Source organism: Electrona antarctica, assembly GCF_951216825.1.
Source record: "Electrona antarctica genome assembly, chromosome: 13".
NCBI lineage: Eukaryota > Metazoa > Chordata > Actinopteri > Myctophiformes > Myctophidae > Electrona > Electrona antarctica.
In genome coordinates this window covers 32,429,709-32,452,283 of record NC_136794.1, presented here as the reverse complement: position 1 = coordinate 32,452,283, position 22,575 = coordinate 32,429,709, and the positions used below count along the sequence as shown (strand labels likewise).

The 22,575-nt window shown below is 47.2% G+C and overlaps 2 protein-coding genes across 3 annotated transcripts in view; one reads left to right on the top strand and one right to left on the bottom strand.

The window, feature by feature from the left end:
- Window positions 1-551, bottom strand: part of pofut2 (protein O-fucosyltransferase 2) — a 31,217-nt gene extending 30,666 nt beyond the window's left edge. Inside the window, exon 1 of the mRNA XM_079518832.1 lies at window positions 170-551. Within this exon, the coding sequence (XP_079374958.1) occupies window positions 170-417 (248 nt within the window). The 5' untranslated portion in view covers window positions 418-551. The remainder of the gene's footprint in view (window positions 1-169) is intronic.
- Window positions 552-704: 153 nt separating this feature from the next.
- The window catches only part of erbb4b (erb-b2 receptor tyrosine kinase 4b), a 451,213-nt gene continuing 429,342 nt past the window's right edge, over window positions 705-22,575 (top strand). For both annotated transcript variants that reach the window (XM_079518830.1, XM_079518829.1), the window contains exon 1: window positions 705-844. In XM_079518830.1, the coding sequence (XP_079374956.1) occupies window positions 745-844 (100 nt within the window). In that variant the 5' untranslated portion in view covers window positions 705-744. The remainder of the gene's footprint in view (window positions 845-22,575) is intronic.

Below are 22,575 nucleotides of genomic sequence, written 5' to 3'. Positions count from 1 at the left end.
TAACAGGCAGCGAGCTATGAGGAAAATCTGTTGAAATACCACCCCCCCCCAACACACACACACACACACACACACGCACACGCACACGCACACGCACACGCACACGCACACACACACACCTCCCTTTAACTGTGTATTGTGGTCCTTTGGAAATAAAATAAATAATTACCTGTGTAGTAGTAGTCTGGGCCATATTTTTTTTGCAGCATTTATCTTGCTTTCGGTGTGACTGTGACAGGTGCAGCAAAACATCGGGGATTTTTTGGGCAAGTGCTTTGAACCAATGGCAGTCCGTTTAGAGCTGCGAGGGGCGTGGTTTACATCAATCTGCAGGGACGTCGCCCAATCCCCGTGCTCTGTGGGAGGGGAACATTTGGAAGGGGGCGTGACCGCGGAGCGCGAGTCTCTCCACCGCATACTGTATTGAACTCGGAGAGTAATGGCATGAGCGTTGCTTACTGTTTGACAGTAGATGCTTATAGAAGACGAGCTGGGGAAAAACTACTACGCCGCGTGTGTATCTGCTTGAACTTCACGTCAGAAGACACCGACGAGGCGGGGCCCGGGGGACTAATTGCAACTTAGTTAAAAAATAAATAAAAAAGGAAGAAGAAGAGAAAAAAAAGGCAAAAGTCTCTCAAGTGACAGAGGTTTTTGGGGCAAATATTTTATCTTTTTTGTTGTTGTTCGTTCCCAAGACGAAAGGGGGATTCGCCGCTGGACATGTGAATTAAAAGGAGTTTAATGTCAGCGCACAAGATGAAGCGAACGAGTGCCCTGCTGTGTTGCTTCGGCGTTCTCCTCCTGACTTCTGGCGTGTTTCGGTCCATTTCCTCTCAATCAGGTGAGTGAAAACATCCGTGGCGGGGTGGCTCTCCTCAGAGCCTTCTATTATATGGCTCTGGCTCTCCTCTCCGCGGGTGCGCGTACAGAGCAGTCAGTGCGCACGGAGCCAAGTGTTCAAGTGTGGGGAAACTTACCAATAATAATGAATTAATCACAGAAATTGTCACGATATAATACCACCTCTGCCTGAGAGGGCATTTATTTAGATGTATTTAGATTGTATTTTAACTATAAGAGGGTCTGCACTCTGCAGCCAGCCTGCCTTTTCTGCTGCCCTTTTTGTTTCCTCTGTGAAAGTAAAATAAAACCAGTGTCTAATGTCCCTTCATAACAAATGGTAATCTTTGCCCTGTAAAGAAAAGGGGCAACGTTGGACTCTGGTTTTCGGAAAGACGTAGTAGTAGCAGCAGCACTATATTGCCTCATCCAAGTCGGGACGACGAAAGAAAATCAAAGGTTTTGTGACAGCCTGTGGATTTTCTGCAACCACTGAATGAACGCAATTAAATTGTTTCCACGCACTGGGAGGCACAATTGAATTTGGAGAGAATAATAGAGGGCATATTGAACCATTCGCCACACGTGTGCAAGGTGGAGAAGCAGCAAGCTTGCGTCACATTAAACTGGATGGATAGCTAGACGGACGTTGAGCTGGCATTGCATTGTGCGTGTGTTTGTTTTCAGTGGGTAGCCTACTGTGGGTATACGCTTCAAAAGTTGTCCGCTGACTTTTCCTTAGTGACTCGGTTACCATGAAAAACAGCGATCAATAACTGTATTCAGTATTAGATTGGCCAGCAAAGCTTGTTGCACATAACGGGCTTACAGCTTTGAGTCTATAGCATTGTCAATAGCAATACGTTTTTAATGCAGCAGCGCTCTCTCTCTCAGTCTCTGTGTGTGTGTGTGTTATGATAACACCTGTGAGTGTGCGTGCGTGTACGCGCATTTGCTCTGGCAGGAGAGACTGAGGAAGAGAGATTTATGAGTGAGGGAGGCAGGTGTCTGTAAGTGGAGACGTTATAGCACTTTCCTATTGATCAATAAGTGATAACCCAAAAGGTTTGCACGCATGTCAGTCAGTGTTTTCAGACAGACATGGACAAGGGGAAATATCCTCGCTGACGGGAAGCTATATTCACTTTATTTTCCAGATATTTCTCAGTCTTTTCCAAAAGGCCAGACAGACGGATTCTTCATCGACCCATGCCTCCCGTCTCATATGACCACGAATCCATCAGTGCGCTTGTAATTAGTATTATCACCATGAACTGGATAGTAGTTCTTATTTGATGTTTTAGGCTATATGCCCCGTGATGCGTTATCTGTGGAGCCACTCGCCCACCAGCACCTTATACTATAACCTCCGCTTTAATCAAAGTCAAATTGCGCTGTACTACTGCCCGAAGCGAACTACGTTGATTGAATTAGGAGATTAAAATTCAATCTGGGTGGGCTCTCGGTGTATAGGCTTTACGTTTGGTTTGACCATTACGCACGGCACATTGTGCTGTTGCAGATGTGGACCAATTGAGCAAATGTCAGAAATAGATTGTTGTATGAGAGTAAAATGTAGGCTAAATTACTGGGTATTCATATAGGATATACGCATATACTGTGATTGTCTGCTTAGCCTGGTTGAATTTAACATAGCGTTGACTTTCATTTTTCATTTTTTATAGTACCCAGGACCGAGTACTAGTATAGTTACCTGCTACACTCTAGAGCTGGGTTGTGAATATTGTGGCATTTACAATTTCACTGTGTGGGGTACATGGGGAGGGAGGGGGACCCGACGAAGGCAGACTGGAGCAGATAATACAAATATCACGGTGTTAATCGGCTTAAACGCGGATTAAGTCCTGTCAGTGAGAAAGAGACAGAAAGGCAAGGGATGGAAACGTCATCATTCTTTGAGAGATTACATCCGTCTTTTCATATAGTCATATATTACATTCTTTGTCATTAAAGAGGTGTGTGTGCATGCGTGCATCTGTGCCTGGGTGCATGGAGTATGCGTGTGCGCACTTGGAGTGTCTAGGGTGAAATGTGTTCGTGCCGTGTGTAATGAGATGAATACTTAATAGTTGCGCATCATTTCTGTCTCACCAAAAATAGCCGATCTACAAGCTCACAGTGCATAGCTGTTGATGCACTGTGAGCTTGAAGATCAGCTATTTGGTGTCGAGAGAGACACTGGCGTGCAACCAAGACAAGCAAGACCTGTCATTTCAGTTCCACAGCACTGAGCACTGTCATATTCTCCCCACACCTTTTGTGTGGCTCGAGTTTTACTAAGAGATGGAGACTACTGGACTCTTTCTTTCTTTCATATCTGAGCGTTGGAGAGAATCGATTCGTGTCACATTTGCCACCGGCCCGGGCCCACACAGCACGGCCATCACACAAAGCCCTCTCACAGCCATATCTCCTCCTGTTGTCGCCCGTGAAAGGCGGTCTGACCTCTATGTCTCTGGCGTTTTATTGCAAAGAATAGCTGCCTTTGATTCGGTGGTGATCCACTTCCCTGGGCCGGGGGAGTGTGAATCACTCCACACTCACCTCCTCTCTCTCTCTGCCTCACTGGGTCTCCCCTATATGCATACTGTGTGTGTGTGTGTGTGTGTGTGTGACTGTGTGTGTGTGTGTGTGTGTGTGTACAGTGTGTGTGATATATGCATACTGCATGCATACTGTGTGTGTGTGTGTGTGTGTGTGGCGCTGTGCGCGCGTGCCACACGGTGTGCGGAAAACACTAGTGCTCCAGAGGGGTTTAATACAGCAGAAATAGGAAGCTGTTTCTGTTCTGCCATTTTAATTGTTTTTCTACGCTTGGAGGTTTTTTACCCATTGCCCCAATGATGCAGATGAATAATAAAAACGGTGCAAGGCTTCAGTTAACCACTTAAACCCCTCTATAACGTACTTGGACCGCTTCTCACCTTCTGAACCCAATCTCTTTGGCGAGAGTTTGGTATCACTCGTGAGCTTGTAGATATGCTGTTATTAACTTGTAGATCTGCTATTTCTTTTGGCCAATGTTCCTCCCAGACACATGCAATCCCATATACAGTACCATGAAGGAATGGTTTCCTCCTGATTAGATTCCATAGTTTGTGTCCTGTCATCTTCTACTGCATTTTGATTTGCTGGTCGTGGGGTTTGTAACCGTCGGAAATTGTCTTTGGCCCGCGGAAATGATTGGATCACATCCCGTGTGACCTTTACACGTAGCACGCCGACATCCATCAGCTGGATACATGTGACATAACATGCATGGGTTTAACTTTGACGGTGCATCTTTAAAATGTCTTTGGAGGACGATGTCATAATTGGATTTGGAGAAGCGCCCTCGTAATAGCCGGCCTATATAAAATGCAAATTGTAAATTGTATGTGTGGCATATGTGAAGTTCGGTTTGCAGGACAATTAAAGACTACCATGCACATTTGATGAGGTTTGTTATTCTCTCTCCACCACCGTCTCCCTCTGAAGGCTCTCTCTAATAGCTTTCTTGTGTCTCACAAAACAGAGTGAATTTGATATAGGCCTAAATGTAGGCCTACTGCCTACGTGTGCGTAGCTTTTTCAAGTTGGAGTGAGAGATGACAACTTTGCCAAACATGATGTAGAAGAAGTCGACGACCATATCCATTAAAGGGAGAGAAACGAGTAGCTTGTTGTAACATCAGGGGAAGTCCTCAGAGTCTTCTCTCCCATTCTGCACATGCGGCTGAACTCGTGCAAACTATACAGATATTGAGAGTCCAAACGCTTGTCTTTCCACTGAATCCATTTAAGGTCCCCTTCTCTCTCCTCTTCCCCCGCTCTCTCTCTCCCAGGCTCCACCCACACTCCATTGGCCTTTTTGACAAGTGCATGTTGAAGGTTTAAGAACTGCCAGGGGGGCCTATGTCTGAGCGCGTGGAGAACGCGTCTACTCTGTGTGTGCGTTGGATATGTAGAGAGCGAGAGAGAGAGAGAGAATGATTGACAGCCTAAATAGACCGCTGCAGAGTTTCTCTCTGTCTCACCCTGCGGTGAACCTCCCCCAGTTGTCATCCTTTGCATTGTAAACTCCCGCAAAAGAGTGCGAATTAAGTAACAATAGGAATATGGCTAATCTTTGCCAAGACACACTCATTACCACCATGTTTTGAATGAAAGTCAAAAGATAATTGTGGCTTTATACATGTGAAGTCTTTTGGCGGGGGTCTGCCTCGTTTATTCTTTCTGAAGCGACAGCTTGCCAAGCCAGAGTGATTTGCTTTATTCTCATTTTTATTATTTCTCTTTCCCGAAGTTAATAATATAGCGAGAAAATAAAAGGATGATAACAGGCTGACAACTTTTCCAGGAAAGCGTGGCTCCACCTTAGACAAGCGTGTCTTGTGTTTTTGTGTGTGTGGGTGTGCCAAGAGGCTGGATTCTAGCCCATTTATTCTCTCTCTCTCTCTCTCTCTCTCTCTCTCTCTCTCTCTCCTTTTAGTAGCCTAATCTTCATTTAAAATATTCATAGCTAATCTGCATTTACAATGTAATTACAGACTGGGTTTTGAGTGATATTGGAGACGGCCTGCGGAGCATGCATGCGTCCTGCTTAAAATCTTGATTTGTCTGTTTTTTTGCGCTTGAATAAATAGAAAAACAAGTCGGGATATTGTAGCTATTGCTCTGTGCGTCATGTTGCAATGGTTTGTTAGGTTATAGATCTGTTCTTTTGGCTATGGAGCATCTAAGCTTACAGGCCATTCCATGAGCTTTGAGTTGCAGTTGTGAGTGACCTGTAATAAATTAGTTTGTTGCAGCTCTTAGTGTGCGTGCGTGCGGACCATGGTATTTATTTAAAACCAGATATTGAACTCCTTAGAGCGCATATCTCCGCCAGGCTGTGTTGGTTAGCCAGGCATGTGTAGTCAGGGGAAGAGCAAGCTGGGTAGACATAGGGCTCCATTTTCGTCACCGCTAAACCCCTTATCCCTAAACTTCTTTGCCTTTTTTTACTATTTTGCAAAACATTTTTGAATAGTTAAAATGGCCAGTCTACAAGCTCACAACGTGTCAATGTAGATTGGCTAGTTGAACTATTCAAAAATGTTTTTCAAAATAGTAGAAAAAGGCAAAGAAGTTTAGGGATAAGGGGTTTAGCGGTGACGATAATGGAGCCCATAGGGCAGGCTACACAACATACTGATCCTGCCTATGGGCAGAAGTGAAAGTGCTTTTGTAGGTGTGCTCTATTATGGCCCCTCAAAATGCGATCACAATTTGTGGTTGATTTGGATTCAGTGTATATGGCTTTCTTGTCAAATAAATAACAAAAAAATCACACCCATGTGAAGTGAGGGGCGCTAATATATTAAAGTCTAACTCGTGTTGATTAGGTGATGTAATGATGATGTAAAACAAACGATGCCAACACAAACATTAAATGCCATTATTAACAATAAAGAGACAATATGACGAAATGAGGGACAATATGACGTACATTTTCCCTTCATTGTCAATGGTGTTTCTAAAACAAACATTGAACTAAAAACAAACATTAAACCTGTATATAGGAGGGGCAAAAATTGTCCTCTCCACCGTAGTCAAAACCTTGTTTGGCGGTCATTGTCACATCAAAAGGTAATTTGTACCTAATCTGGTGTAAGTGCTTTTGGCTCTGCGTTGTTTATATTCAAATTTGGGTTTGATTGAACACTGGGGGCTTTTGAACCCAGTGTTCTTTCTTTTCTTTTCATAGCCATTGGCAATGGAATATGAAAATTTGTCAGAGATGAGCATTGCACAGCAGTCAGACAGACACACGGGACACATGGACAGGGGGCAAACACAAAATGGCCTGGCTGAGATAATTAGTAAAAATATACAGGACATTAGGAATTGGCATTTATGGGTGAGGAGGTTAAGGTTAGTGTTAACTGTTAAGTGAAAATGGCAAAGGTCAGAGTCTTTAATGAACAACTGCTTTTGATCTCCCTTCATTACCATCAGTTGAGTGACTCAACTGAGTATATCTACAAACAACACTGCCGGTCTAAGGCCCTTAGGGCCGATTCATACTCCTATTTTACCGCTGTTTCGGCGCTGTAGTGCCGAAATGATTTCGGCTCGTCAGAAATTTTCAGTAGCACCGAAGAGCCGACTTTAGGACGGTACCCGCCCCCCCGAACCTCAAATGACGTCACATTGTAGGCTCTACAGAGTCGAACCGACTTTTATTCGGCTCTAAAATAGGAGTATGAATCGGCCCTTAGTATGATTATGGATGCCTCCCACCCTGACCGGACTGTTCCATCCCAACCGTTTACAGAGGCAAAAAGGCTAGATGTCTCTAGAACTCAACCGCCAGATCCAGGAACCGCTGCTTTCCCTCAGTTATTTCGTTCAACTCTTAACCAAGTGATGGTCCCCCCTCCCCTCCTCACTGTACATACACTGACTATATCTCACTAACCTTTTGCATTGGATTGATGCCATCAAGTAAATGTAGTTGTGCACTTGTGTTCAATATCAACATCAATATCAATAATCAACATTGGGAAATGACTGCACAAAAGGTGCCAGACATTATAAGAAGTGACGATTTAACAGACACACGTGAACTCTGTGTCCCTTGCGTCCCCCGCATGTGTGTGTGTGTGCCAACCCAGCGGGCCGTCGTCGTCGTTGGCGTATGCCAGCCTGTGTGTATACTGTAAGTCAGCAGTCACCTTGCAGCAGAGCAGAAATAGCGCAGCAGCACTCCTCTCTTTCCCCTGGATGTGAAGGTACATAAAGCACAGAATGAGAGGAGGGGAAAAGGCAATTGACCTTGGAGGAGGTTTTTTGCGGGCTGGCGATATAGCTGCTGCCCCGGTGGATGCTACTGCTCTGCAGCCTGCCAGGGGAGGAGGGAGGGAGTGTGTGTGTGGGTGTGTGTGTGTGTGTGTGGGTGTGGGGGTGTCAATGCTGAGTATGACAGTCTTTGTTCACTGTGTAGAAAAGCAGCGAAATCTTCGCTGCTTGACAGCGGTGGAGCGTAAAGGAGCATTTTACTCCAGAGCGGTGCTGTGGAGGTCGTTAGTGAAAGGCGATATTGTGTTGAGTTTATGAGCGATGTCTGCGCGGTAACAACACAAATCCATTATACCTGGATGCAGCGCTAGGGCATTGCTCAGTGGCACTTTATTTTCTCCCCTTTTTAGCGGTGCGTATCCTCTGCAATGACTGGCCGGGTGCGTATGTCTGTATATACGTCTGTCTGTTTGGAGTACGATATGTCTGTTTGGAGTACGGCTATGCACCGCTCAGTTCACACGGGTGTGATTCTTTTTTTTCTTTCCTTTTCAAAATCCCGGAAACATACAGCACCATTTAGGCCACGGACCCCCATTTGATACGATTTGTATCTTTGGGGACCCCAAAATGCACTGGAAAAACCTCAGTGTTCATTTCCATATGGAACCATTTGTAAACCCATTTCTTCACACACCCGGTATTGCATGGTCTATTTGGTTCCTAAATGAACAATCAGTTACTGTATCTAACATTGAGCCAAGACGGACAGAGGAGATATTGCCCCTTGAACTTCAGACAGTACTACTTGTCAACCAGGGTCTACATTTCTCAATGGAAGATTGGAGAGACCACCTCCAACCACTGCACATTGTATTAACATACTTTACCATACAGATTGATTTAAATTATGTTTTATTCATTAGACTAAGTCCCAGATGGCAGCTTTAATTTATCCATTTGTATAACTCTTGAGAGGGTACAAATGTAACCGTTTGTACACTCTCAGAGTTAAATGAACACTCAGGAACAGGTATCAGTCAGTATTAAATTACATGGTATATCGTCGCTGTCGGGCAGACACCTTGTACATTTCATTTGTAAATGAACACCACACTGTACTGTATTGTACTGTAATGTATTTTTAAGTACCAAAGATTAACAAGAGCTTGTGACAAAATAATAACTTACATTGGATCCATTGGAACATGTTTTGTACATACAAGGTTTGGGTACGATAATACATCATCTGCCGGTTAGAAACCTCATATTATATCCAAAAAACTGTTACTTTTCAGGATTCAAATTCAAAAGCATCAAACGTAGCAGATCTATAAGCCCAAAATTGTCGCTTCGCGCAACATTTTGCGCTGCATTTCGACCTTATAGATCTGCTACTTTTTATGTTTTCTTTTGTGACGCTTTAGTAGTATGAACAAGTTGGGTGTTAATTAGGGAAAAAAACATAAAATATTGAGATAAGAGGTTTCTGGCCGACAACAAGGATGATGAAGTGCAGGTTATGGTGAGGTCTGAGTGTGTGTGTGTGTGTGTGTGTGTGGGGGGGGGGGGGGGGGGGGGGGGCTGGGTAACAAAGATGCAATCCAGGTGCAAAGTCAACTCTGTCATTTCCCCCTGTGCCATCCCGCTGCGGAGGGCCGTTTACGCCAGACAGGGGTGCTTCATCTCAGTCACACACACACACACACACACACACACACACACACACACACACACACACACACACACACACGTGCATATACCTTAACACACACACCCCTCCCCCACATGCATGTGCATATACCGTATAGACATTAGACACACACACACGCACACACATGTGCATAGGCACGCACGCATACATGCATTCACGCATACATGCATTCACGCACATGCAGGCACACATACTCACACAAACGCATATAGTCATACATCCGCGCACTCACACACGCACCGTAATGCATACACACACACACACACACACACACACACACACACCGTAATGCACACACACACACACACACACACACACACACGTACGTACACACGCTCAAAGTATACATCAAGTAAACATACAAGAGGCATCATGCTGTGCATCACGCTGAGTTTTCTTTTTCGGCTCCCTTCCTTTGTTCTAACCCCCCTCTCCTGCAGAGAGACATTACCTCCCCATGGCAAGGTGAACGGGGTGCTGATGTAAGATCATTTGTAGCAGCCAGAGTGAGACAGAGGGAGAGAGAGAGAGGAAAATGGAGTGTGTGTGTTGTGTGGTGTGTGGTGTGTGGTGTGTGTGTGTGTGTGTGTGTGTGTGTGTTCTCTAATTTTAACCAGGGAGACTCAGGGGCCGGTATGCAGGCAGGTGCTGGGGAGGGGAGGCGAGGTGTCTTTTGGCAGGGATGGGAGCGGAGGGGACATGGGTGAGCGTCCCAGGAGCCTTGGTTAAAGTGGCCGCTATCACAGGAGCTGGACGCACAATTAATCAGCTGCAGCCCAGGGGGGAGCTTGGACTATGACAGGAACACTTCATTCTGCAGAGCCCACAGGACGGCACGGCACGGGACACACACGCAGAGAACCTTTTTTTCTCTCCTGTCCTCTCCTTTCCTATCCTCTTCCTCTCCTCTCCTCAGAGATGTCTGTTTGCCTCTGTAAATCTTTTGATTAGAATCAGCCAAGCTCCTCTCCGGTGACTTGACAGCTGACTGGAGAGTCTGGGAAGACATGAAAGCTGAAGTTTCTACTGGCTGTTTAGCCCGAGAGAGAGAGAGGGAGGAAGGAAGGGAGATGAGGGATAGTGCGGGAAATCCTCAGTTGGCTTTGCTCTAGTCTAGTCCAATGGTTCTCATTGACATCCTTGACATTTTCATGTCAAGGATCCCCCAAATTGATTAAGTATTTGGCTGCGGACAGCTATTTGAAAAGATCGTTGCACCAGGCATTTTTCGGAAATAGCAGATCTTGTAGATCGCCTATTTTTTAATAGCCTTTTTTATTTATTCATTGGACCCAGGTGTATATATAAACTGTTCCTCATTTTGAACCAGTGTCCTTCCTCAGCCCCCTCCATGCACAGCCAGCACCTCCCTCCCTCTGCGCTTCCACGGCCTCCTCTCCTCCCAGCCCTCCCTCCCTCTGCGCTTCCACGGCCTCCTCTCCCCCTCCCTCTGTGCTTCCACGGCCTCCTCTCCTCCTCCCTCCCTCTGTACTTCCACGGCCTCCTCTCCTCCTCCCTCCCTCTGTACTTCCACGGCCTCCTCTCCTCCTCCCTCCCTCTGTGCTTCCACGGCCTCCTCTCCTCCTCCCCTCCCTCTGCTTCCACGGCCTCCTCTCCTCCCCTCCCTCTGCTTCCACGGCCTCCTCTCCTCCCCTCCCTCTGCTTCCACGGCCTCCTCTCCTCCCTCCCTCTGTGCTTCCACGGCCTCCTCTCCTCCCTCCCTCTGTGCTTCCACGGCCTCCTCTCCTCCCTCCCTCTGTGCTTCCACGGCCTCCTCTCCTCCTCCCCTCCCTCTGCTTCCACGGCCTCCTCTCCTCCCCTCCCTCTGCTTCCACGGCCTCCTCTCCTCCCTCCCTCTGCTTCCACGGCCTCCTCTCCTCCCTCCCTCTGTGCTTCCACGGCCTCCTCTCCTCCCTCCCTCTGTGCTTCCACGGCCTCCTCTCCTCCTCCCTCCCTCTGTACTTCCACGGCCTCCTCTCCTCCTCCCCTCCCTCTGCTTCCACGGCCTCCTCTCCTCCCCTCCCTCTGCTTCCACGGCCTCCTCTCCTCCCTCCCTCTGCTTCCACGGCCTCCTCTCCTCCCTCCCTCTGTGCTTCCACGGCCTCCTCTCCTCCCTCCCTCTGTGCTTCCACGGCCTCCTCTCCTCCTCCCTCCCTCTGTACTTCCACGGCCTCCTCTCCTCCTCCCTCCCTCTGTGCTTCCACGGCCTCCTCTCCTCCCTCCCTCTGTGCTTCCACGGCCTCCTCTCCTCCTCCCTCCCTCTGTGCTTCCACGGCCTCCTCTCCTCCTCCCTCCCTCTGTGCTTCCACGGCCTCCTCTCCTCCTCCCTCCCTCTGTGCTTCCACGGCCTCCTCTCCTCCTCCCTCCCTCTGTGCTTCCACGGCCTCCTCTCCTCCTCCCCTCCCTCTGTGCTTCCACGGCCTCCTCTCCTCCTCCCCTCCCTCTGTGCTGCCACGGCCTCCTCTCCTCCTCCCTCCCTCTGTGCTTCCACGGCCTCCTCTCCTCCCCTCCCTCTGTGCTTCCACGGCCTCCTCTCCTCCTCCCTCCCTCTGTGCTTCCACGGCCTCCTCTCCTCCTCCCTCCCTCTGTGCTTCCACGGCCTCCTCTCCTCCTCCCTCCCTCTGTGCTTCCACGGCCTCCTCTCCTCCTCCCTCCCTCTGTGCTTCCACGGCCTCCTCTCCTCCCCTCCCTCTGTGCTTCCACGGCCTCCTCTCCTCCTCCCTCCCTCTGTGCTTCCACGGCCTCCTCTCCTCCTCCCTCCCTCTGTGCTTCCACGGCCTCCTCTCCTCCTCCCTCCCTCTGTGCTTCCACGGCCTCCTCTCCTCCCTCCCTCTGTGCTTCCACGGCCTCCTCTCCTCTCCTCCCTCCCTCTGTGCTTCCACGGCCTCCTCTCCTCCTCCCTCCCTCTGTACTTCCACGGCCTCCTCTTCTCCTCCCTCCCTCTGTGCTTCCACGGCCTCCTCTCCTCCTCCCTCCCTCTGTGCTTCCACGGCCTCCTCTCCTCCTCCCTCCCTCTGTGCTTCCACGGCCTCCTCTCCTCCCTCCCTCTGTGCTTCCACGGCCTCCTCTCCTCCCTCCCTCCCTCTGTACTTCCACGGCCTCCTCTCCTCCTCCCTCCCTCTGTGCTTCCACGGCCTCCTCTCCTCCCAGCCAGCGTTGAGTGATTGATGGATTCAGGTCCGACATGGCCCGTTTCACCCGCGGGCACGAGCAAGGACGTTGGCAAGATTTAGCCGGATGCCAGTGGGGGGTGCGGTGAAGGTGATGGAGGGGGGGCAAAAAAAAAAAAAAAAAATGAACAAAGAACAGAGAGGGGAATACTTGACTCTGTTAGTGCGGCGGTTCAGCTCAACGGGCGTTTGGCGCCGTGACCATGCGTTTTCTCTGAACGTGGGCTCTACCTGTTCATAGGATTCCACTGCATCACCTCTGAGCTATTTTGAAAGACCTGGACAACAGGAGTATGCTCATAATTGAATAGCAGGCGATCCTAATCGAATGCCAAACAGCTGTGTTTCGTTCAGAATCACTTTGAAACGCCAAGTACGATGCCTGCAACAAACTGTATGTTTAAATACTAGTACACAAGGATAACATGCACGACCTCACAAGTATAGGTTGCAAGACAAAATAGATGATTACTGTCGTCTGTCGGTAGTAGCCTTTGTCATATACTGTAGGAGATATGAAGCTATTTTCACAGTGCTATTTGTAGATATTTTCCTGGAATAGACAGGAAACAGGGAGAGCGATTTTTTTTTTTACTTTTCTTTTTGGTTTATCAAGTCAAGTCAACTTTTTGTAAGTTTGTGTAGATAACTACAGGTTTTGAAATTCAATTCAAATTCGATTTCTAAATGTATTTCAGTCTGGAGACTTAGACACTGGAACCTGATCTACAAGCTCACAACACGTTTGGACTTGTGAGCTAGAGTGGCTATGACGGCAAGCAACACCGTTGCACCGACTCGCTCCTATATCGTTACAAAGTTACCATGGCAACCAATGCAGATGGTCCTAAGATGTTTGAATACACAAATCCAATCTGATCCTTTGCAAATAACAGTATGGACAGTCCGATTTGAGAAACAAATAAGATTTCCCTTGAGTCTGAGACATGATGTACTCAGTGTATCACCTTTTCAGCTGGGTATCAGAATTTGTTGACCTCGCCCAGCCTTTGATGCTTAAAAACATGTAATAATTTAGATATAGGTGGTCAGAAAGAATCATCCAGAATCCATGTCCAAATGTGTGTTTGTGTGTATTGTCGACTTGAACTGTGAGGAGGCTGTGTACTGGCCCCCTCCCCACAGGGGGGCCCTGGCTCTCCCGGTAAGCAAACACCCACTTGATGAGTAGCCAGGCGAGGGGGGAACAAGGCCCGCAGTGTCTCCCTGGTCACGCTTTGTCCTGGACGAGGCTTCGGCAGCTCCCCGCGTGACGGGCCTGGAGATGAGGGGTCCGCTGGTCTCGTGAGCATTGTCCCGTACAGGCAGGCCCTGTACGGGCCACATCACGACAAACGTAGAGGGAACTCTACTGTATGTCAGTATGGCTTCAGTTATTTGCAGTAGTTCAGTATGCCTATACAGTATCTTACCATCATGGCAAATACATGAATAATCCTGAAAAAGGTTATAGGGATGTCGGGTTGAAAATGGCCCCGTGTGTGTGAGTTTTATAAATATTAACAAGCTTGTGACTAAATAACTACATTGGATCCATTGGAACATAACGTTTCTGCCCGACAGTGACAAGATAGAATGTACTCTAGACAGTACTTACATATTTGGTTTCAGTAATTGTTTTGTTTTCAGTAGTTATGCTCCTAGTCCTCTCTCCACGGTCCTCCTCTGGCTTGGCCAGGTGCTCAAATTAACACAATTGCCCATGTTCATATAGACAAATCCACGGAGGGGTGCCCTGGGGGCACAGCCATAGCTGAGTTGTACCATTAAATGCAGCTTGACACCTCAGTATTGATTGCCTACAGGGCACTGCGCCATGATTTCATCTATAGGGTATGCACTCTGTCGCTGCACTAGTGACTCCTACAGGTTGGTCAGGGTGTCTGTGTTCCTGCCTTCCTGGTGAAACCGAAGTGTCTGGTGACATAATTTGTATCGGTGAAGATGTCTACAATTATTTGGGGGCCCACTTGCAATATCCTCACGGCCCATGGGGGGGATTGGCGTAATGAATAAATTGGGGAGGTAAAAATACTCTTTTTATTTTTACTGTGTTGCAGGAATTGGCTTCTATAGTCAACTCAACAGCACGTAGCTACTTAAAAAGTGGTAGTGAAAAGAAACTGCAAAGCCCAGTGGTATATCGGGGGAACGGATCGGTGTGTATGTGTGTGTGTGTGTGTGTGTGTGTGTGTGTGTGTGTGTGTGTGTGTGTGTGTGACAGAGCTGGTTAGAAAGCACTCTCATTCACCAGTTTCAAGAGGCAAAACCGGGGAATGATGCAGCAGAAAAACAAAAATACAAAACACTTTTTGATAAACTATTTTAGACGCCCGCCGCAGCCGTACATGCCTGCCTGTCCATCTCGCAGGTAAATGAGTAGTTTCAGACTCACCGTGCCGCCGATGTGTGTTGGCGCGGTGATGAGTACATTGCGCGTGTCACCCAGCTGTCTCAGCAGTGCCGTGCCTGGGCTGTCTTGGCCTGTAAACACAACAGGTTTCTTCTCTCCTGTCCTCCGCTCTCAAGCGCCTTGCCTCATTTTCAGAGGCTCTCTCTCTCACGCCGTATGCCACAGCAGCAGCAACGATGTGAAGTCAATAGGATGAATAAAACATATCTGAATCAGAGCTCTCTCTGCCCTGGGATATGTCAGGCTGTCAGTAAAGCTTATTGGGAAAACACAGGACTAGTCACTCTGCCTGGACAGTTCGGCAGAGCCCTGCGCTCTCCCTGAGCAAAAAGACAGGTCACTTTACTTTTTCTTTATAGAGAATGGTGAAATTCTATATAACTGTCAAGCTCATGCAGGCTGACTCCATACATTTGGCTCCATTTCTTTGGGCTAATACACCCTGCTTGTTGGAGAAGATGTGACTGACAATTGTGTGCTGGATACAAAGTGAGCTACCTTCAGAAAAAGTCAAGAAAATCTGGAGTAAATGGAGAGTATTTCACAAGAGTTTCACAAACTCTTAAAGTTCAGACCAAAGATTGGCGATAAGACAAAACTCCTTTAAGCTTGTTTTATACTATGCCTGTACGACGGTGCCCTGCGCTGAAAATAGCAGATATACAAGCTCGCAATGCATTATGAGCTTGCATAACTGCTATTTTCGGTGCATGACACCGTCATACAGCGGAGCATAAATTAAGCATTCGAACGCTGAAGGAAATTTTAATTGCAGCGGCCTGAATTTCCCATAACTGCCTCCTGCTACAGTTGAATGATCCGACATGGACATAATCTAAGACCGTACTGCCTTGGTGTTGGGTAGAACATGGCATTACCACCGGGATCATAGGTTTTTATTCCCACTGGGGGGCAGCATTCGTGGTACTCTTTTAGTGCTGGGGATACTCGGCATATAGCATATTCAATCAACCAGCCCACCCCTCTGTCACTTACACAACCATCACTTAAACAAGTACTGTCACACAATCCAGCACTTACTGCAGCCCTGCTGAAGGTACTGTAGCTAACCCCCGCGGCTAATTATCTTTCAATTAGGGCTGAGGTCTAGGTTTAATTAGGTCTGGCCACGAGGAGGGTTGGAGCGCAGTACTAACTCAGCCCGCCACAGCTGCCAAGCCCTATCAGCCTAATGGCGGCTCACACACCGAGGCCCCTGGGGGCCCCCGCCAGGCTAGCCCAACTTACATCCTGCTGCAAACACTGAGATATACACACACACACACACACACACACACACACACACACACACACACACACACACAGTGGGGCCAACTTACTACTCGTTTTTTAAGTAGTTCATAATATGCATAATGATCATTTAAGCTGAATTCTCAGTGTGCTGCAGACCTGCAGTGAATCTCCATGCCGCAACTATTTCTGAGATACAGCACTGAGTTCCCTCCTCGAACATTTCAAACTCCTCCAAACTCCTACATGCAGCATCCTTTCTTTGGAATTGGGGGTAAAACGGTCGACGGCTATATTTACAATGCAGCTTAAGACTGAATATCTCCCCTTATCCAGTCTGTTACACAGTACACTCACCAGGGTTCATTTATCCATCTGTAATTCCAGGAGTGTACAAATGGAACCAAATAAACCCGTAAGGAGGGGTCCATTTGGTTCACACTCCAAAGAGTCAAATTAAAGCTGCAAACCAGACCTTATTTTAATGTTTTTTTTAAATTTAATTTTACCAATCTATGTGGAAGAGTATGATCCTTTTTTTCTTCTTAAATGTTTATCCCACAAATTTGTAACCCAATTTTCTCACCCAGTGTCAATTATCTAATGTAATTCTGGGCGCTACACTCCCTCTGCCAACCTGGGGAGAGCAATGGACTGACCTCATACTTTGGAGGTGGTCTCCTTACTCTTCCATGGGCACATGCAGACCCCTAGAGTCGGGTAGGACACCGACGGACCACTTGACAATTAGTACCGGCGGAAGCTCATTATGAACACATTTCACCAGGTTCACATTTCAGACAGTTTTCTGAAAAAGCTACTGTATGTTTCTGTGGTTCTTCGATTTTTCAATAGCTAAAGCATAACATAATGCTAACACCAAAAGGGGTTCCCGCCCAAAATGGGTTAAACGGGGGTCGCTAGTATGTCGCAGGGATTTACCCCAATCCAACCCTTTGATGCCGAGTGCCAAGCATGGAGGCAGAATCGAACCCTGGCCTCCAAGTCTCAACAAGGTATCTACTTATTTATGTATGTCTATTGAAGCTTTAACATGATGGCTTTTAGAGTGAAATAGATTACTCTGCTGGTTCTGTGCAGCCATCTGTTGTAGTCTATATTATACTCCCCCAGCTTGCAACTGCAACCAAATGGTGTTTTGGAACCAGAGGGGGTTTGGAGCCCAGCAGAGCACAGCCCTCATTCTTCCAAACCACTGCCTGTTTCTTACCTTTTATTCCCCAGGAACCTCGAGCTGCATACAAACGCATGTCAAAGGTTTCTTTAGACTGCCAAGTCAAGTCAATATGCATGCGCAAGGTGTGTGTGTGTGTGTGTGTGTGTGTGTGTGTGTGTGTGGGGGGGGGGGGGGTCCATAAGGTTTCCATTTAACACTTCCAAATGTCTTCTTTTACATTTTTGCAAAACACAAATGCAATCATATCGTCTGTCGGGAGGAAACCTCATAATGTCCAAAACCGTTACTTTTCAGGAAAAGTAGCCGATCTACAACCTCGACACGTGTCGCTTTTAGAGATGGGAATTATCGATGAATTCATTCATTCATTTATTGATACAGTAATTAGATAAGAAATGGGGAGAGATATGGGGGGAAGACATGCAGGCATGCGGCAAAGTCCGACGGGCTTGGGACTCAAACCCGCGACACGCCGTCAAGCTGGATTACCGGCCTAGGTGCCTGGACCGCTCAGCCGCAGCCAAGGCCATAATTGATACGTTTTGAAAACCTTATTGATCGATTAACTGGTTAGTTGATTAGCAGCTTTTTCATTTATTTTTTTATTAATCTGAGAATCTTAATTTCCCTAAAATCTACATTTTGCTGATAATATACAGAACAAATGCAAAAGGCATATTGTATTCATTTGACCATTTGAGATTCAGGGACACATAACATGCAAAAACAGAGACGTTTCTGTGGCTACCAAGGTAGGGGGGGGGGCTTTTATAACCGGCCCACATGTGCATTCCTCGGTCACGTGTGCACGCAGACAGCATTACATTCACAGAAAACCGCAGAATTTTTGATAAATGTTAATTGAAGAATTTCTTAATGGTGATGCATCGGTTAACTAACATCCCTACTTTCGATGCTTTTGTGTGACACTGTGGTATGATTAAGTTTAGGGCATTGTAAGAGGTTTCTGCCTGACGGCAACGATTTGCAGTATTGCATGAATTGTAGTAGTTCTCAAAGTGAGGTCCGGGGACACCCAGGGTTACTTGAGGGGGTTCCAAATGGACCTGGAATCCATGTGTACACTCTCAGAGCCATGGTGGTCCTTGAAAGTTACAAAAATAGAACCACTGCTGGCTGACATGACGCTCAAAGGGTAATATCTCCCTTGCCCAAATAGGCCTGTTAGCATGAGTAGAAAATGTGTTGCTCGTGTTGGAGACCAAATGCCAGGTAGGGCATGAAATCTTAGCTCTGAGACTCAGCGTACAAATGTGATTTTACTGTGCATTGATATTGGTATGATTCAACGCTACTTGCGCCTTAAGTGTTTGACATCATATTATTTATAGTTATCTGCATACAGGCTATGTAAATGTGTATGCCATGACTCACTCTCACTCTCTCTCTCTCTCTCTCTGACGTGCGTGCAATGACACACACACACACACACACACACACACACACACACACACACACACACACACACACACACACAATAGGAACTGTGCATTGATTAGTTCTTCAGATTCAGTTGCTGCATCATAACAACCAACTGCTCCACTGTCTGCAGCAGATAATGAGAGAGAGAGAGAGAGAGAGAGTATATTCAGTGTGGTCAGAAATGGGAGAGCGAGAATGAGGGAGTCCGAGAGGACATGACAGACGGCAGGTCACCCTGAGCTTGAACATACATGACCTACGATGACCTCCAGATGCGACAGACAGACAGACAGACAGACAGACAGACAGACAGACAGACAGACAGACAGACACAAAAGCAAACACGAGAGAGGAGAAGAACGGATGAAGAGAAAGGCTGGCATTAAAATAAGGCTGGGAGAGTCTGTGAATAATAAAGGAGAAGGGGAGAGAGGGGAGTATAGCAGTGGAGAGAATAGGAGAGGAGATAATGAGCAAAGAACAGAGAGGAGAGGAGTGGAATGGAAACTACTGCACATGGATGGGTGGCTCACCGTGACAGCAGAGGTGTGTGGGAGAAGTGAGGAGTGGAGAGGGCTAAAGGGGGCGGGGGAGAGATCTGATGAGAGAATACTAGGAGTAGTACAGGAGATCAGAGGAGAGGAGATGAAAGGAGAGGAGAAGGTAACAGAGGAGAGGGAAGGAGAGCATTGGGGAGGAACACAGAGGAGGAAAACGGGACAGGATCCAAGAACAGAGGAGGGGAGATTGGGGGAGACGAGAGGAGAAAAGCCATTTGTCTCCAAGGAGCAGACAGGCTCCTTGTGGAAGTCACAGAACACTGATTCAATGGTCTGACACATGCACGCGCACGCACACACACACACACACACACACACTCACACTCACACCCACACCACATACGTGTAGATACAACACAGCTGAAGGTCAAAACTCCAACTCCAACAGTCCTTGCAATGTCAAATAAACAGGTGTTTTCTTTCGTGATACATTTGAAGGGGACTTTTATCATGCCGTTAACATTGCCTGTTCCGAGTTTGATTTTGAAAACGAAACGTGTTTGCCATTCACTTCACTACGCCTCTTTACATTTCCTTTGGGTTTAAAATACAGACAGTGAATGGATGAGTAAAGGTGAAAAAAACTTGTCAGCAGAGAGTGAGTATGTTCTGTGGAGCGTGTTGGTTTCTTTTGACTGATGGAGCTGGGCAAACAGAGCTAGTGAAGGATGATGCTAATGTGCTATATGGTCAATAAACAAGACCCCCCCCCTCCACATACACACATGTCCTTCCACACTCCCTCATTTGTTTACCTACTTTGTAGTTGAGCAGGATGCTGAATACCTTTTTTTTTTTTAAAGAAAAATATTGAAATAGCCACACACTTTTGCTGTAGATAATTTGGCTACTCATATATAGTAGTGTGTATATATAGAGATTAATTGGTGAACTTTCCAGGTGAGCAGAATGCTGAAACCACATCAAGAGTGCACTAACGTATAGGAGCGTCTGACCCTCGCACCTCTCGTTCTCCCTCCTCACTTTCCCCCTCTTTTCTCCACAACCCCTGACCTCCCACCCTCCACTCCCTCTTCTCAACCACCCTGGAGAAATGTCACTGGGGCTGGTGTCGTCCATCAAACTGGCATTTCTGACAGTGCGCAGTTAAAAGGCCATGCTCCGATTGGCATGGCATCCCCTGGCTGTGGTGTGTCAGAGTGCTCCTCTCCTCTCTGTTCCTCTCAACTTCTCTGCTCGCCTCTGTTGTTCTTTTGTCTTGTCCCCTCTCTCCCACTCTCGTCTCGTCTGTTCTCGTCTCCTCTCCACCCTTGAACTTTTCTCTCTGAAGTGATTCCATTTACTTCTCCGAGTGTTCGTTACTGTCCAGAGGTCTCTCAGAGGTTGTTTTTTTGTTTTTGTTTGTTTCATTAGAGTTCACCCACTTTATGTGCACACTATAGCACTATAACAGTCTATTTGTTTGTCCATTTAATTTTCTTGGATGAGATACTGTGAAAGTCAAACATTTAGTTCTTGTTAGTTTTTCTCCTAAGGCAGACTATATATGCAGTTTCAAAGAGAAAATCCTTCACTCTGTAACTAACAATCGATTGTGCGTGTTGACAAAGCGCACCGGGCCTGACTCCTTCTCATTGCAGTGGGTCGGACAGCGGTAGTAATTGTGCACCTTCCTTGATCTGATGCCTTAAGCTGATCACAATTCAGTTTGACGGGAATGAGTTGTGAAAGCGGAGCTGTTTATAGTGGCCGGAGGATGGCCTTAAGCCCATCCGCAGTGTTTTATGTGCGTGATTAATATTGATCACCGGCTGAAGCCGATAAAAGTCAACTCCCCCTGCGACTCCGGATGCAAGTGAGGGCCACTTGTTTTCATTAGCACTCTCTCCGTTTTAATTAAAGGTAAACCGCCTCATTCGCTAAATCAAACCTGGCCCACCTCGGACCCCCCCCGAATCCGGGGGATTTGTCCCTTTATCCAAGCGTGTCTTGTCCCACTCCTTGCTACACGGACTCAGCCGGGGGTGACTTGTTTCCATCAGAGGGTGTTGGCATTCGAAATTCAAGACTCGCTCATGTTTCCAGAATTATGCTTACAGACGGAACGAAAAAAATGGGAAGAAGAAAGCTTTGGCCGATTTCCATCTTCCCTCTTTTGGAGCGTGTTGACTCCTGTGCACCGGGACACGGAGACACGTTCCGCCGAGGCTGCTGTTTTATAGGACATTGTGGCAGGGGCAGCTTCAGTGACATGGCTGTTGATTGTGCTGCTCACTTCTTGTCTTCACCTTATACATATGGAACAGGGGGGGGTGACACCACTGTTTGGCCAGACAGACCAGGTCGCTGGCTGGAATTGGCACAGGCCACGGAGGGCAAGCTAAGGTGTGTGTGTGTGTGTGTGTGTGTGTGTGTGTGTGTGTGTGTGTGTGTGTGTGTGTGTGTGTGTGTGTGTGTGTGTGTGTGTGTGTGTGTGTGTGTGTGTGTGTGTGTGTGTGTGTGTGTGTGTGTGTGTGTGTGTGTGTGTGTGTGTGTGTGTGTGTGTGTGTGTGTGTGTGTGTGTGACAGACACAGCATGGGTGCACTGCTCACAGGCATGCACATGTTGGCCTATGCGTAAGTGTGTACGTGAGTGTAAGGAAGTAAAACAAGGTTACCAGCAGGAGGTCCAGCTTATGACTGCAGCCCGCGGGTTGCAAGAGCAACTGTAAGAGAGCCAGACGGTATATCAGACAGATTCTTTTCAGTATCTCCAATGATTTGTCCACATTTTTAACCCCTTTTTGTCCCTATTTTAGGCATGCTATTGTAGGTGAACATTTTCAAAGATTTTTCAAAAGTAGCTGATCTAAAAGCTCACGTGTCGCAACACGGTTGCGAGCTTGTAGATGAGCTATTTTTGAGAAGTTTCTGAAAAGGGCTTAAGTGGTTTATTTAGTGCTTATTGCGACTGCATTTACTATGAAAACGTGTATTTCCGGTCAGTCAGTCCATCCGTCCGAATGCCCATATATGGAGATCCCTGATGTCATCAATATTGGCCAGCAACTCTACATCTGACCTCAAACCCTTTAGATCTCCATATATGGAGCTGACCTGTTCTGACATTCCATATGTTGATCCTTCCCCATCCGTCCTTACTCTTTGATGTCTCCCTTTTGACTGATATCTGTCCATTCAAACTAGACAGGCCGCCCCAAAGTTAGTAGTGCAGCCGT